Source organism: Felis catus, chromosome C1 (assembly GCF_018350175.1).
Source record: "Felis catus isolate Fca126 chromosome C1, F.catus_Fca126_mat1.0, whole genome shotgun sequence".
Taxonomy (NCBI): domain Eukaryota; kingdom Metazoa; phylum Chordata; class Mammalia; order Carnivora; family Felidae; genus Felis; species Felis catus.
In genome coordinates this window covers 215014485-215031096 of record NC_058375.1, presented here as the reverse complement: position 1 = coordinate 215031096, position 16612 = coordinate 215014485, and the positions used below count along the sequence as shown (strand labels likewise).

Here is a 16612-nt window from a genome sequence, read left to right as displayed (position 1 = left end):
TTGAAGTATCTTCAAAACGTTCTTTGTTAAACCTTCTAAGACAGCTCATAAGACAGGGAGGTTAAACACTGAGACCCACAGTGATACATTATTTTAAAGTGTTTATTTGGGGGGGTGGGCAGAGAGAGAAAGAATCTAGTGCTCTGTCAACATAGGGCCTGACGTGGGGCTCAGTCCCACAAACCGGCAGATCGTGACCTGAGCCAAAATCAAGAGCTGGACACTTAACCGACTGAGCCACCCAGGCACCCCCACAGTGATACATTTTTAATTGAAAGCACTAACATGAATCAAAGTGTGTAGACTTTGGTCACTTCCCAAAGTCCACTCAAAAGTAAAAATCCTAACCAGGGAAGTTCCTTGGATTGAGGCAAATCTGTGGTTGCAAATGAGGACACTGTTCTTAGAGAATGAAAATAGTAAATCGTTTTTATAAAGAACAAGAAGAGAGCAGTTACTAATTTGCACATGAGTCAAAGGAAATAAAATTTCTGGATCTAAAACTGTTACACAGTTATTCTGTTTAACCAAAAATTCTAGGCTTTATTTTTTTGAAGGGGGAAAAAATACGGTAATGGTTCTGATAAAAATACTGTGAAGGCAAAATTCACAGTTCTAGAAATATATATTAACAACAAAAAAGAACGTGTTCAGATGGAGTATTTCTTTTTCCCCAAATTGAATTTTAGTATGTGTATGATTTGACTAGGTACTAAATGATAGTTTTCTAGTTAGCTTATGAATTGAATAAAGATCTGGCTGAAATCTTAATGGACTTCTGGGGGGAATAAAGGGATGGAACATGGCAAAATGATTCTAAATTCACCTAGAGAGGTGAGTTAATGGAAACTGACGCAGGACCTACTGAAGGGAATTTACTCCATCAGTAAAAACCTGTTTGTAAAAGCTCCAGCAGTTCAGACAGCACAGTGCTTAATGTGGAGAGGTGGGCAGATCACTGGAGTAGAACTAGCCCAGATACCCGTCCAGGGTTTTTAAGGTTTTAACCCGTGGTAAGGTAACTTTTCAGCTAAATGGGAGGAAAGGGAAATCACTCAAGAAATAGAGCTGGAAGTAAGCTACTAATCACTTGAATTAGCAGTCAGTGTAATCAAGTGACTGTATTCGTCGCTTGAATGAAATTCGAGTTCCTTTAATGTTTTTGTTAAAAGGGAACCTTAAAATGTATAAGCATATTTTCTTTTTCTTTCTTTAATTTTTTCAATGCTCATTTATTTTTGAGAAAGCAATAGAGTGCAAGTGGGGGAGGGGCACAGAGGGAGAGAGAGAGAGAGAGAGAGAGAGAGAGAGAAAGAAAGAAAGAAAGAGAGAAAGAGAGAAAGAGACAGAACCCAAAGCAGGCTCCATGCTCTGGGCTGTCTGCACTGAGCCTGATGTGGGGCTTGAACTCGTGAAACGTGAGATCCTGACCTGAGCCGAAGTCGGTCGCTTAACTGACTGAGCCACCCAGGCGCCTCATATATTTTCTGATCTTAAGGTAGAGAAGACCTTTCTAAGCTTAAAAGGAAAAAAAGAAAATTTAAGGAAAAATGTTACGAACACTTAATAATCTAAAAGGCAAATGACAAGCCCTGTGGGAAACAGGAAAATATATGACATTTATTTCCAGTCTGCAGAGTGCTCTCGTGTATATTCCATTGTGCTTAATAGAAAATTGGGAAAAGGATATAAATAAGCAAATGTACAAAAGAAGAAAGAAGAGCAACCAATAAAGTGAAGGAAAAAAAATTCAACCTAACTCATAATCAAAAAACAGGCATTGAAACGGCAGTGAGATGCCACTCTTTTCCTGCCAAGTAAAATGTTTCCGCTAATCTTGTTCTCGATAGTTGGCACTTCGTCTGGTTAGGTATATAAAGTAGTATAACCAATTAGGTTATGTGTATTTAAAAACCTTAAACCAGTAATTCTACAAATTGGTCTTGAAATAATCAGAGTTGTGTATAAATATTGATGTTCAAGGATGTCAGAGATGTTCGTTACTCCCATTATCTTATAATAATGACTAGGAATCACCCCAATGTCTAACAGAAAAGATTGGTAAGGTTAATTCTGCTATTTATAGAATGGACTACTGTGCAATCATTTAAAACTTTGGAGAAACACAAATGTGAAATGAAAAAGCATGTAACAGATTTGTTAAATACAGTGCCAGTCCCTTTAAATAAGCGTGTGTATGTGCGCACATGCGTGTGTGCACGTACAGACACGTTGCGCAGGTACATAGAAGAGAGACCAGAAGTATATGTAATAAATTTTAGGAGTATCTCTTGGGAATGGGATTACAGGTAATATCTATTTCTTTTATATTGGAAAAATACTTTCCAGAATTTTTGCAGTGACCAGTTACTACATTTGTTATCAGGGAGAAAATAGTGGGTGTTCTTTTTTAAAAGTGTATTTAAAGAGAATCAAAGAAATGGACTCCTTCTACTAGCTTGGCTTAAAGAGCCAGGTATCTTTCATTTGTCGTAATGTGTTCGTTTTTCAGATGGGAGAGCTTAGATCCATGAGAGGTTCGTGTTCACAGATAGTTAGTACAAGCTTTCCTAGCCCCCAGCACGTTCTACTTTTCCCTGCTGCCAGGTGTCCAGCAACCAGAGTTCGTGTAGTCAGCCCAAGTTAATGACGTTTTTTTTCACAGCTCGAGCCAATCCAAGGTACGGGGTTCCAGGTCATTTGCTGAATGAAATGGATGCGGCCAACATTGAACTGCAAAGAAAAAGGTGAGTTTGACCTACTTGTAGAGTTCGAATGGTTTTTCTGGAGAATGAGGATCTAATTTAGGTCTTAAGTATTCAATCAGAAAAATTAAAAAGGAAAAAAAAAAGTCAATTAATGCCAGTGTCTGTGTAGCTGCTGAATTTTTATAGTGAGAGTATCTCCTGCTTTGAAATGATCCTTCTCTGTGACAGCGAATGCAATCATGTCACACGAATGGCCGTTGCTGAGTAGGGATGAAGCCTGGGAACACTGGAGAACTTGGTAAACACACAGTCCGCTAAATGAATTGTATCCTGGCCTGTCAGGTGGTGCTCTAGGTACAAAGAGCCCGCTGTGAAAATCACCCCTCCTTATTTTAGTTGTGGAGAAGTGACACGTAGTGACAGAAGACCGAAGGTGGGTAAAAGGAAGGAATGTGGATTCTGCGAACTCTCTGGCAGAAACCCGTTAACAGGTTATCCCAAGCGCGGTTTGTGAGAACTTGATGATTTCCTGTTGTCTTTTGAGGTGTCAGCTTGGACCCTGAAAAACTGGATCTTTAGTTGCTCTCTGACAGGGTCAGTGGGGTATTGGGTTAGGGAAGTGGATGTTCTCGTGGTCTCCACGTGGCTGGCTCATTATGTAGCAGGGATGTGTTCAGCATTTTTATCATTGACTTGAAGCTGGGGGGAAAAAGGTGGCAAATGGATTGAGTGGCAAACCGCTGTCAAAGGAAATCAAGACACTAAAAATATACAACCTAGAGTAAAACATCTTAAACAGGAAAGATAACCTGCATGAATGGGTGCACATTAGCAGCGGGTGTTCAGGGCAACAGCAGCAACAACGTAATGGGTTTAGCCAGCCAGCACTAAGCTTTTTTATGTGAGCATCAGAAAAGTTAGTGCTGTCTTTGACCACATTAATAGAATTGTGTCTGGAGAACCTGAGCAGTGGCCTCACCCAGCTCTCCCTTGGCCAGATTGCCAGGAGTGGAGTAGCCAGCACTGGCCTTAGGGGAGCCGAGCGGATTCAGAGAAAAGCAGCCAGCACCAGGCTGCAGCTGAGGACCTTCGACCTGGGGAGAGTAGACTCTGGAGGATCTTGAGATCCACTCTAAACATTTTACGGAAGAGTCTACGGGGTCTAGTGAAAGTAAGGGCGAGACAGAAGTTTAAAGATCTGGCACTTAACGCATGACAGGAAGTGGTTTCGAGCATATTTGCAACTGTAGTCTCAGGGTTGGAAGATTCTGAGTGTGGATACTTTTTCAGAATAATATTGCACAGTGTGTCTTAAAATTCGTTTTCCTTGGAATTCATGGTGGCAGAGCTGAAAACTTGCTATTCATTGAGAAACTAAAATGAGTTACTTTTGGAGCATGGAGGAAAAGGACATTAGTGATAATTAGGTAGAATAGAGAACTTATTTATATTGTAAATCAAGTATTTTTGTTTGGGGATGAAACAGTGTCTGTTATAAAAACTTATCATTTGTGTATTTTTTATGCCTCTTTAAAGGGCAGAATGTGATTCTGCAAACAATAGTTTTGAATTGCATCTGCACCTGGGCCCTCATTATCATTTCTTCAATGGGGCTCTGCACCCGACAGTCTCTCGAGCAGAAAGCATGTGGGATTTCACCTTTGATAAAAGAAAAACTTTAGGAGATCTTCGACAGTCAATACTGCAGGTAATTTAGCCCTGCTTCCTCTTACTAATTTAGACATTAAGGTCTGTCTCAAGCTGGACTCTCCTTTTCAAAAACCCTGTTTGGGAGACAACTATTTCTTTTGCAAAGCCACTTAAAATCCTACGGCTGCCGCTTCATGAGGGTTGCCCCAGATGTTCTCTCTGTGTACATCTTTCAGAGAGGCTTTTCTGTATGCCGAGACCCACACTGTCCTGCCAGCAGGTTTTCAGGGGGAGAATCAAGCCTGGTATATTTTATCTGGGGAGAAAGAGTATAAGACTGTCCCTTTTTTGGAAAATTATTTGTTAAAAGAGGAGAAAAAATAAAGATGAGCATGTTGCCCAAAACCAAGAGCTAAACAAACAAAAGCATCTAACACTTCTCCCTTTCCTAAGTAGCGTTTCCTAAGAGCGTTTTGTTGTTTTAAATTTTTTTTAAGAGACAAAAAATTTAAGGCAAAAGAGAAAGCCAGACAGTGCGCAAGCAGGGGAGGGGCAGAGAGAAGTGGGGAGAGAGAATCCCAAGCAGGCTCCACACTTGTCAGCACAGAGCCCGATGGGCTCAAACCCATAAACCGTGAGATCACGAACTGAGCCGAAATCAAGAGTCGGATGCTTGACAGACTGCGCCACCCAGGCGCCCTGAGAATAGCATTATTGCTAAAGCTTTTCAGTGAAGGAAAATCGCTCCTGGTGTGCAGTACAAACGAGCCTCATCGTCAGTCATTTCCTCTGAGTAACCGGTCCAGGTGTGCTTTACTGAGAACAGTGCTGCTTACTTTACTTCCAGTGCCTTCATGTAGATCATGTCCTCTGGTTCTTAATCTCACGGCAACCCAGGGTAAGCTAACTCCATATTACAGGTGAAAAAATTGTGGTTTGGGGACATCTAATGGCTTGTGTACGGTCAGCCTTCTGGTTGTGGTAGAACTAGGCCCTGGTCTCCTTACTCTTTCCTTCCTTTTAATCACACCTTTTCACCTTGTGCTACTTCCTACTCAAGGAAAAGGGAAATAGAAAATGTAGGCATTAATTTCTTGCAGGAATAAATGAATTTTCTGAAAAAATGTATCAATTCCCAGGGCACCTTGGTGGCTCAGTCTATAAGCATCTGACTCTTCAGCTCAGATCATGATCTCATGGGGCTCTGTGGCAGCGTGGAGCCTGCTTGGGATCTCTCTCCCTCGCTCTCTGCCCCTCCCCCACTCATGCCCCCACTCTCTCTCTCAAAATAAATAAAAAAAACACTTATCAGTTCCCAAAATTATTCACTTTCTCTTGATTTTCCTCTTGTACAAAGAAAAGCAGGCCAATGTCTTTTTTAACTTTAGTGGATTTGAATGATATTTAAATGTTGGATTCGTATCAGGATTTCTGAAATTTCCTAGTGTTTCTGAATTTTTGCATTAAAAGTTCACTCCTGAGCCAGTCCAGGCAGTGTTGTTATAGGTAGGTTTGGGAAGGGGACCCCATCTAGGGGGACCTTTCAGATGGAAAAGACCTCTTCACCTTCCTAAGTTTCAAATTTGCTCCAGTCTGCTTTCTGGTGTTTTAAGTGCACATCTCTGTTATTCTGGAGGTAAGACATTGGCAAGAGGCTGCAGGGTTGACTCAGTTAACTAATCACCTGTAAAGAGGAGATTTCTTTTTTTTTTCTTTTTTCAATGTTTTTTATTTATTTTTGGGACAGAGAGAGACAGAGCATGAACGGGGGAGGGGCAGAGAGAGAGGGAGACACAGAATCGGAAACAGGCTCCAGGCTCCGAGCCATCAGCCCAGAGCCTGACGCGGGGCTCGAACTCACGGACCGCGAGATCGTGACCTGGCTGAAGTCGGACGCTTAACCGACTGCGCCACCCAGGCGCCCCAAGAGGAGATTTCTTTTTAAGGGAGCTACCTTGTGGTATTGTGGAGAGGAATGAAGTAGGACTGACCCTTACAGGCGATGTTATCCTGGTGAGATGACCAGTCCCCAGAGTCTTAGATCTAGAAACTTAAAAAAAAAAATCCATGGTGATACTATTCTGTAAACTGGCAATGCTACTTTTTGAATTTATAGTGGGAAACATTCCTTTCAAGTTAACAAAAATGTTGGTGTGTGCTTTTCCCTGCACAGTGCTAGTGAAACGAATGATTCTTGCTCTTTGGACAAAGATTTTTGGGCTGGCATGCTATCAGTGTGCCTTCCCGTGGAAGTGGCCTTCCCCGTGAATTAAGTACAGTCGTTGGAGTGGTCATCACTGTGTATGCAGCATTCTCCGGTCGTTAATGGCTGAGATTAACCATCCTTGGATTTGGCTTATTTAGCAACGAGTGATGCCTCCTTGCCACATTTTTGGTGCTGGGTGGGATGGGTGTATTCATTTGCTAGCTCCCCGTTTCATCTAAACACATGTAAAATTGCACAGTGTGATTCTTTCACCTGGAAATGTGAAATTAATGTTACTTCCCATCGTTCTGTTTTCTTCCACTAATATTCTGTAGCTGTTAGAATTTTGGGAAGGAGATCTGGTGCTTAGTGTGGCAAAGCTTGTTCCTGCAGGACTTCACGTTTATCGGATGCTGGATGGTAAGATAAAGAACTGAAATACAACAACTCGTCGCATATATTTATATTTTGATCATCTCCTCTGTGATTGTCTTCTCTTAGCCGCTCTCTCCCCCTACTTGCTACTTCCTTAACTAGGCTATCATCACATTGTCGGTTTTCAAAGAACTAATTTATCTGATTTATGTTCTGTGTGAATTCTGCTAGCACAGACGTGGTTTATATTTTTTTTTTCAAACTAAGGGCACCTCTCCACCAAAACAAGTTTTTGAGAGGCTTTGGATTTTTTTTTTTTTATATTACCACAGATTTTGTAGCAAAGCAGACAAAAATACTTTGAGAACTTAAAAGTATTTGCTACCTGTGAATAACAACGAAACAATAGTAATAGCAGTAGCTGCAGTGACATTTATTTTGGACTTCACTGTGCTAAACACTGAGATAAGTTTTCTGTAAATTGTATCCTTTGATTTTCACAAAATTCTTTTATCTCCATTTCCTAAACAAGAAAACTGATGCTTGGGGATGAGGCACACAGGACAGATAGCTAATTAGTGCTGGGTCCCAGGCCATGTGATGCCTAAGCTCACTCCTGTACGGTGTTCATTACGGTCAGTGCTTCCCCTGCTCTCGTGCTCGGGAGGCTTACATAACAACAGTGCGGAAATGCTTACATAAAATGGAAAAAAAAAAAACCATAAGAGTATGATGAGAAGAATAAAGATAAATGTAATATCGGGACACCTGGGTGGCTCAGTCAGTTAAGTGTCTGACTTCAGCTTGGGTCATGATCTCGCTGTCTGTGAGTTCAAGCCCCACGTCAGGCTCTGTGCTGACAGCTCAGAGCCTGGAGCCTGCTTTGGATTCTGTGTCTCCCTCTCTCTGCCCCTCCCCTGCTCGTGCTACGTGTCTTTGTCTCAAAAATGAATAAATGTTAAAAAAAATTTAAGATAAGAGTAATAGTAAATAATACCAGTATAATATTATGACTGCCTTTTCCTTAATTTTCCTTTATGAGAATGCTTTTTCAAACAAATATTTAAGTGTCTCAGGTTTTTGTTTTTGTTCGGTTGTCTTTGGTGATCATGACAGATGGTCTCACTGATGGCCTCTTCTTCCTAGGAGATAACCTGACACTGTGTGAAATGGAAATTGAGGATGGGGAAGACATCTTTGTATGGAATGGGGTGGAGGTAAAAACACATTGAAGAAATATTTGTGATGGTTCTGTTTTTGTTTTTTTTTTTAATTTTTTTTTCAACGTTTATTTATTTTTTGGGACCGAGAGAGACAGAGCATGAATGGGGGAGGGGCAGAGAGAGAGGGAGACACAGAATCGGAAACAGGCTCCAGGCTCCGAGCCATCAGCCCAGAGCCTGACACGGGGCTCGAACTCACGGACCGCGAGATCGTGACCTGGCTGAAGTCGGACGCTTAACCGACTGCGCCACCCAGGCGCCCCTCTGTTTTTTTCAGTTGTTGAATAAAACTTTATTCAGCATACGTGAAGGCAGCTAGATTTTAGAAAAAGTCTGAAATGTCTCATAAATTGTAGGTATAATCAGTGTTAGTTATATGCTAAAGAGACGTTTATTGAGTGCCTCCATCGAGCCAGATGCTCCATTCAAAAGTAAATAGTCCTTCATGCGTTCCGTGTAAATAATTGTACTGATCCGGGTGCTGAAGTAGGGATCTGTGCATATTCCCTGAGGGAGTTCAGAAGGGGGCAAATACTTACACTGAGTTCTAGGAGTTACCTACAAGAGCAGAGTGAGTTTTCTAAGTCAGGAAAGGGGCAAGGAGCGTCTCACCCACTTGGTGGACTGCCCTTGGTTCATCTCCTGTATTTCCAAGGCCCTTTTTCTGTTGTTGTTTTTTCCCCAAGGCTTTATTACCACTACTGGGGACTCGTCCGTCTCTGTCTCCACTCCAGATTTCTCTCCTAGAAAGTAAAAAATGGCTAAGAGAAAGTTTCAATGGAAAAATCTAGAGTTGTTCTTCTGATATATACAAGACATTTGTGAAAACTGTATTTCACTTGAAAAGAAAAAGAATGAGAATTCTTCAAGAGTAGTCTTTTACTGTGTTGTTCTGTTGATCGTGGCAGATAGAAACTATACTAACACTTGTCTTGCTGTCATCGTAGGTTGGTGGCATCCCCATTCCAACCGGTAGCGACTGTGAGCCTGTGCTCATAAATGTTCTTCATCTCGCAGCAAGCAGCCAGGGGGGAAAGTGTCAGCAGTTGGTAGAGGCCCCACATGTGTTCCCATCCAATGCAGAAGTGCAGGCTGTGCTCGCAGCCTTGGCAATGCCCGTAGCCGTCCTCTTCGTCAGCACCACCGACTCTGTCGGGGAAGAGAACTGGGTCGCCATTCCCGAGGAAGATCTGAAGAAGACGTTCAGAGAACAGGGCCTCGGGAACGGGAGCTCGGTTCTCGTTCAGGAGTCTAAAGATGATAAGAGGTAGCTTGCTGAAACATAGGAGAATTCCTTTTTAAGAAATTTTAATTATAGTTTTTCTATCTCTTAGAACTCTAAAGCTTTATTTTAATAATGGTAAGAGTTCACTATTTTCCTTTTGTTTCTAAACATCGTGTTCGGTGCACTGTATACAGGAGTGTTCTGGGTTAGGCAGCTTGGAGGAAAGATGATACTGAAATGGGTTTGTTTGTTTTTTTTTAATTTTTCCAGTAAGTATGGTCGATAATATAGGTGTTGATAGTCTGGTTTTTTATAAAGCAGAATCTTCGCAAATCAGTTCTGATTAGCACTCACTACAAAACCGAAGGCACATTCTCACAAAGTTCCTGAATTTTTTCATGAGGAGGATATTAAGATACAGCTAAATTTGTCCATTTTGTCACAAGATTCCCAGAAGGCAACTCCAGTTTTCATCACAATCCTTTTTCTGACTCCTGAGACCCTCCCATCTGCCTAGATATGGCACTTAATGTTGGGAGTTATAACTTCAGTCCCCATAAGTCACACGGATGCTCCGAAGTGCCGCGTCTCTCCGCTTGTCACCCACGTCCGTTGTGGTGCTTTTCCGTGGTCAGTGCATCCTTCACCGTCACCCACCAGCTTTCCGTCTACTGAGGACTTGAGGTTGCCATCAACAAATGAGTTCGCTCCTTGACCAGTGCCGCGAATATGCTTACATTACAGGCTCCGTATTGTCAGTAATGGTGGCCGTGACATAGGGCGCTTGGAACCGCTTTTATTTTGTATCACATCTATTACTACCGCTCTTTGGGACGAGTGTTTTCCAGGCATTTATTTCCACACTTTGTTGATTTAACTTAAAAGTTTATTATACGTTCCTTTATAAAAAATAACATGTGTGTTAGGACTTGGGGAACGGAGAAGCGAAGACCGAGCCTCCGTGCCCTGGGCCGGCTTCCCTGGTGGTTCCAGGTGCAGGTGTAAGCGCTCTGACACTTCTCTTTGAAAACGGTGGCAACACACAAGACGAAAAACGTGGCACCCGGTTATTTGTATGAGCCAAAGAATAGTTGGAGTCCTGAATACAGACCCTGTAGACCTACTGCCTAACGCTGCCCTAGAAGCATAGTGTGCTTTCTTAAAGCCAGCTCCGTACGCCCTGGTTACCTGCAGTCAGTCACGTCAGAGATGCCTGCAGAATTTTGGAAATAGCGCATAAGGGAAAGTGTTAATTTTCTGATCCTTTCTGATCTGTAGAAGTGCTGTGTAAAAACCCATTTTTTTAAATGTCTTTTTCCCTACAGTTTGCTGCTCAGACAAGGGAAATGGTTCACTGGTGCGAGTGAGACCAGCTGGCTCCAAGTTCAAAATTTATGCGAGGTGGAGTCTGAGGAGAAGCAAGTTAAAATATCAGCAACTGTGAACACAGTGAGTAGGTTACACCTCAAGTTTGGAGGACGGTTTTCTAGTCGGACAGAATTTGACATGGAAAGCAGTACCCAAAGTCTTCAGGACAGTTGTCTCAGTGGGCTTCTAGATCTAAAGAAATCAACTTTTGGGGGCACCCGGTTGGCTCAGTCAGTAGAGCATGCGACTCACGATCTCAGGGTCATGGGTTCAAACTCCCATGTTGGGCGTTGAGCCTACTTTAATAAAAAAAAGGGAGGGGGGAGGAAATAATTTTATTACTAACATTTGATTACTGCTCATTTACCTGTATCAGTGGCATATTTATTTCAAGAAAATATGGGTCGTTTTTTTCCTCTAGAGGCTGGAGTTAGAATATAGGATTTGCCTATTTAATTAGTTCATGGAATCTGCTGGCTTCGATAAATATAAAATGTTGTTTTCCTACGACCTTTTCTCTATTTTTTAAACCAGGCATATATGTTTTACTTTTGTGTTGTGTTGTTGTTGATCTTCATTTGCTCTACATTATACTCCGTGCTCTGTATAAAGCCAGCTGCTCTTAAAAGTGATTCTTGGGGCGCCTGGGTGGCGCAGTCGGTTAAGCGTCCGACTTCAGCCAGGTCACGATCTCGTGGTCCGTGAGTTCGAGCCCCGCGTCGGGCTCTGGGCTGATGGCTCAGAGCCTGGAGCCTGTTTCCGATTCTGTGTCTCCCTCTCTCTCTGCCCCTCCCCCGTTCATGCTCTGTCTCTCTCTGTCCCAAAAATAAATTTAAAAAAACGTTGAAGAAAAAAAAAAAAAGTGATTCTTCACTTTTCCACTTGAAGACCGTGACCCTCATTTCCTTAAACATCATTCCAGGAAACCTCTTTTTATATTCACATATTCTCAGTTCATTGAGGTTTTTTTTATCTATAACATCAAAAGAAACCTGTTAAAATGTTTTCTTTAAATACTCTAATTTCTTACGGTGCATTAATATTTGTTGGTACAGTAGAGGGGACAGTATAAGGCTGGTGCCCTGAAGCTCGAGAGACCTGCCATCCTGACCCTAAGTGAGGACTTTGGGGAGTCCTGGTTACTCAGTCCTTGTCCCTTCTTGGCACCTTCTGGGGCGCTGCTGGGAGGATCCTGTCCGTGATCGCTGACATCACTTTACCGCTGAATTTCCAGTTTTATGCCCTAGAGGCAATTAGCCTAAACCAAAAAGGAAAAAAAAAAAATATATAGATAAAATGATTTAAACAGATTTAAATAGTGCCCTTGGATTAGCATTGTACATTTTTATATTTTCTATGCTCATTGGCCCTGAATTCGTCATTCTTAACATAAACAAATACCATTAACTTTGTTTTCTTTTGTTTGCTCTCATTAAAAAGGTTAGTGGGTTTTCAGCTTTTTGCCTTTGTAGCTAGAATTGCTTTAAGTTTTTCCCTAAGTGTCTTCTTTCTGCTCCAGTTAACATCAGTTTGGTAAAATCTTAACTATTAAGATCTGAGTTTTTATTTTTAACTTGATAGAAGATAGAAAATGAATCTCAGGGATAGAAAAAAAAACCTTTTTTCAAGTAGGCCGAAACCCTGTCCAGTAACTGGTAAGGCAGCTAACCTGTTTACGTGCGCACTGATGACCTCATGCTGTCCCCTCCCGTTGTTCTCCTGCAGAGTCACTAGTTCATTTCTCTATTTTAGGTGGTGTATGAGATTCGAATTAAAGCCATAAAGGAATTAGAATTAATGAAGGAACTAGGTAATCATTTACGTTTGCTTTCGGGTTTGGGGGTTTAATTTAGTTTTGTTTTGATTTTTGGTTGAAAAAACTGTGGGAATACAAAAAGTAATTCAGGAGTGCCTGGGTGGCCCCAGTCAGTTGACCGTCCGACTCTTGATTTTGGGTCAGGTCGCGATCCCAGGGTCGTGGGATCAAGCCCTGCATTGGGCTCCGCACTGAGCATAGAGCCTGCCTAAGATTCTCTCTCTTGGCCCCTTCCCCCAGCTCGTGCATGCATGTTCGTGTTCTCTCTCTCTCTCTCTCTCTGTCTCTGTCTCTGTCTCTGTCTCAAATAAGTAACAGGGAAAATTCATGCACCTACCACACAAAATGGACAATTGTTAACATTTTGTCATGTGTTTATTGTTGTTTGAAACATTGCAAATACAGTTAAAATTCTCTGTGTCCTGCTCCTCAGACCTAGTCCCTCTCCCTCCCCAGATGCAACCTGTGTATCTGATTTGGGTGTGTGTCTAGTGTATGTGTTCGTATTGTACTTCTATATTATGCTTCCACATAGAGATGTATGTGTGTATTTTCACATTTAAATTAATTCTGTCATACTGAATATAACATTCTGAAACCTACTCTTCACTCAGCATTAGGTTTTCTTTAACAGCTTTATCAAGGTATAATTTACATCCTATGAAATATGCATTTTAAGTGTCAGCGATGATTAGTAAATGTATGGAGTTGTACAGCCATCAACACAGTCCAGTTTCCAAACATTTCATTGCTCCAAAAAGATCCCTTATGCCGGGTGCCTGGGTGGCTCAGTTGGTTAACCATCCGACTCTTGATTTCGGCTCAGGTCATAATCTCACAGTTCGTGGGTTCGAGCCCTGCATTGGGCTCTGTGCTGATGGCGTGGAGCCTACTTGGAATTCTCTCTCCCTGCCTCTCTCTGCCCCTACCCTACTCTTGCTCGCTTGCTATCTCTCTCTCTCAATCTCAAAATAAATAAATAAACTTAAAAAAAAAAAAAGATCCCTCATGCACCTTTTGCATTCCAAACCCCGACAGCCGTTCGTCTACTTCCTGTCTCTGTAGACTTACAGAGACATATGGTTTGTAGTCCCTTGTGTCTGACTTCTTTCACGTAGCATACCATTTTTGAGGTTTATCCATGATTTAGCGTGTACCAGAGTGTGTTCCTTTATTGCTGACTAAATACTCAGTGGTACAGATGGATCACGTTTTGCTTATTCATCTACCAGTTGATATACGTTTGCATTGTTTCTAGTTTTAGGGTTTTATGAATAATGCCACTGTACACATTTACATCCAAGTCTCTGTGTGGACATGTTTTCAGTTCTCTTGGGTAGGTATATAGGATTGTAACTGCCGGGTCTTATGGCAAATGTATGTTTAACTTTATAAGAAACTGCCATACTACTTTCCAAAGTGGCTGAATCATTTACATCCCCACTAGCAATGTATCAGTATTGCTGTTTGTCCATATCCTTGCCAGTGTTTGTAAGTATCTTTTTGATTATAGTCATTCTAGTGGATATGAATTGCTGTCATTGTGTTTAATTGATTTTCCTAATGCAGCAGTTGTGAGCACTTTTGATGTGCCTACTGTCTATCTAAAGGATTCTACTAAAAAGGTACTAAAATTAGCAAGCTTAGCAAGAAGTCAGGATTAATACACAAAAGTCCGTTGTTTGTTTACTAGCAACAAAAAAAATGGAAAATGAGATTAAGAAAACATTTACAATAGCATGAGATATCATGAAAAACTTGGGAATAAATTTAACGAAATATGTGCAAGACATATATATATATACTTACGACAAAAAAATTTTGTTGTGAAAAGTCAAAGAATACCTAAATAAGCAGAGCACTGTATCGTGCTCTTGGATCAGAAAAGATGACATTGTTAAGAGGTGAATTCTCCCAAAATCGATCTGTAGATTGAATGCATCCTCCTCACTCAAAATGCTATTGGGTATTGCGTGTGTATGTGTGTGTGTAGAAATTGACAGGCTGATTCAATTTACATGGAAGTGCAAAGAACCTAGAGTATCCTGACAGTTTGGGGGTGGGGGTGGGGAACAGAGTTGGAAGAGTTACCCTGTCTGATTTCGAGATTCAGTCCGAAGCTGTAGGCATCAAGACAGTGGGTGCTGGCATAGAAGTAAACATAGGGCAGCAAGCTGCCTAAGCCTATAACCTGTTTCTTTGCAGTCAGTGAGCCGAGAATAATTTTCATACTTTTAAAGGACTCTTTTAAGAAGAATGTGGAATAGAGACTGTATGTGGTTTTGAACTTAAAATATTTATATTGGGACCACATTGAGAATCCAGAAATAGGTACAAATATGTATAGTCTGTTAACTTTTTTTTTTTAATGTTTATTTATTTTTGAGAGCAAGAGGGAGAGCATGAGGGGGGAGGGCAGAGAGAGAGGGAGACACAGAATCGGAAGCAGGCTCCAGGCCCCGAGCTGTCAGCACAGAGCCTGACGTGGGGCTTGAACTCAGGAACCACGAGATCATGACCTGAGCCAAAGTTTCGTGCTTAACTGACTGAGCCACCCAGGCACCCCTAATCCGTTGACTTTTAACAAAAGAGCAAAAGTGTTTCTCTGGGGAAAACTAGTATATTTTCAAGGTAAGGTGCTGGATACTCTAGCTTTGCCTTATATCATGTAAAATACTAATTCTAAGTGGATCATAGACCTAAATGTTGAAACCATTTATATACAATTTCTAGGAGAGAACTTATGAGAAAATCTTTGTTACTGTATCATAAGGAAAAGATTTTTTTAAATCAGGACTCAACAGGCACAAACCATAAAAGAAAAAAAACTAACAAATTGGCAACATTAAAATTTAAAACCTCTGTATTTAAAAGACATTTGAAAAGACAGGCCACAAACTGGGAGGAAAACAATTTGTGTAACACACATTGGACAATAGACTTGCATCCAGGTCACATAAAATGTGCTTGTACCGTAATCAGAAGACAGCCCAATCCCACATTGGGAGGACGCTTTACAAAAGCACGTCTCTCTGTGGATGACCAGGAAGCACAGGGAAGGATGCTCGGTGTCATCAGCCATCAGACTGCAACCATGACAACACAGCACCGCACACCCAGCGGGATGCTTACGGTCACTGGCAAACCCGGTGTTGGCGAAGATGTGGGGCTTGTGCAGCCCCCGCTTGGTGCTGGTGGGGGTGTAAAGCAGTAGCCACTTTGGTAGAGAGTCCGCTTAGTATGAGTTTGAACGTTCACTTACCCGTCCTAGGTGCTTACCCAAGAGAACTCAAACCTATCCTTACAAACACTATACGGTGTTCGTAACGAAAACGGGATACAGTCCAGAAGCCCACGCGCCCGTGAATGGGTGAGCTCACTACGGTGTAGCCTTCCAGAGGGATGCTGTTCATCAGTAAGAGCCACAAACAACCACCACCTGCGAAACATGTAGACTCTCGGAGTGCAGAGCAGAAACTAGGCACGGAAGAGTTCGTTTTACGCTTCCATTTACATGAAGTTTTCAAAAAAGAAAACCTAAGCTGTAGTTACAGGGGTGGAAATCGGATTGGGGGTGGAGGTTGACTGCAAGGTAACATGAGGGATTTGAGGGATGTGGCTAATCTAGCTCCGTTTGCAGCTGGTTGCTCATTGTTTAAATCAGACTCTTTGTACACGTAAACTGGATGTGTTTTATTGTAACCTGCACCTCAAATTGAAAGCATTTGGTTCATTAAAATGAATACTTCACCCTCTTCCGTGAAACCGGCCTCCCTTCCTTCACTCTTGCTCCCCTCCAAGCCGTTCTCCATTGAGCAAGTGATCTTCTTAAATGGATGCGAATCCGATCGTATCACTCTCCGCCCAGCTCTCTGGAGCCTCCTTCCCCGCCCTCTCCTCCAAGACCTGGCCTCCTCTGACCGTGGCCTCCGACTTCTTTCTGGTCCCCTCCTCTGCTTATTCACAACACACTCCCCGTGCTGGCTTTCTGGGTTTCCAGTGCGCCAGCTGTGCCGCACCTCACCCAACTTCTCAGGGCTG

The 16612-nt window shown here is 42.0% G+C and overlaps 1 protein-coding gene across 17 annotated transcripts in view; it reads left to right on the top strand.

Annotated features, from left to right (window-relative positions):
• USP40 (ubiquitin specific peptidase 40) overlaps window positions 1–16612 on the top strand; it is a 90123-nt gene that overhangs the window by 40094 nt on the left and 33417 nt on the right. For all 17 annotated transcript variants that reach the window (XM_045034635.1, XM_023259824.2, XM_045034636.1 and 14 more), the window contains 7 exons: window positions 2666–2747; window positions 4245–4416; window positions 6900–6984; window positions 8086–8156; window positions 9110–9429; window positions 10713–10836; window positions 12508–12565. In XM_045034635.1, the coding sequence (XP_044890570.1) occupies window positions 2666–2747; window positions 4245–4416; window positions 6900–6984; window positions 8086–8156; window positions 9110–9429; window positions 10713–10836; window positions 12508–12565 (912 nt within the window). The remainder of the gene's footprint in view (window positions 1–2665; window positions 2748–4244; window positions 4417–6899; window positions 6985–8085; window positions 8157–9109; window positions 9430–10712; window positions 10837–12507; window positions 12566–16612) is intronic.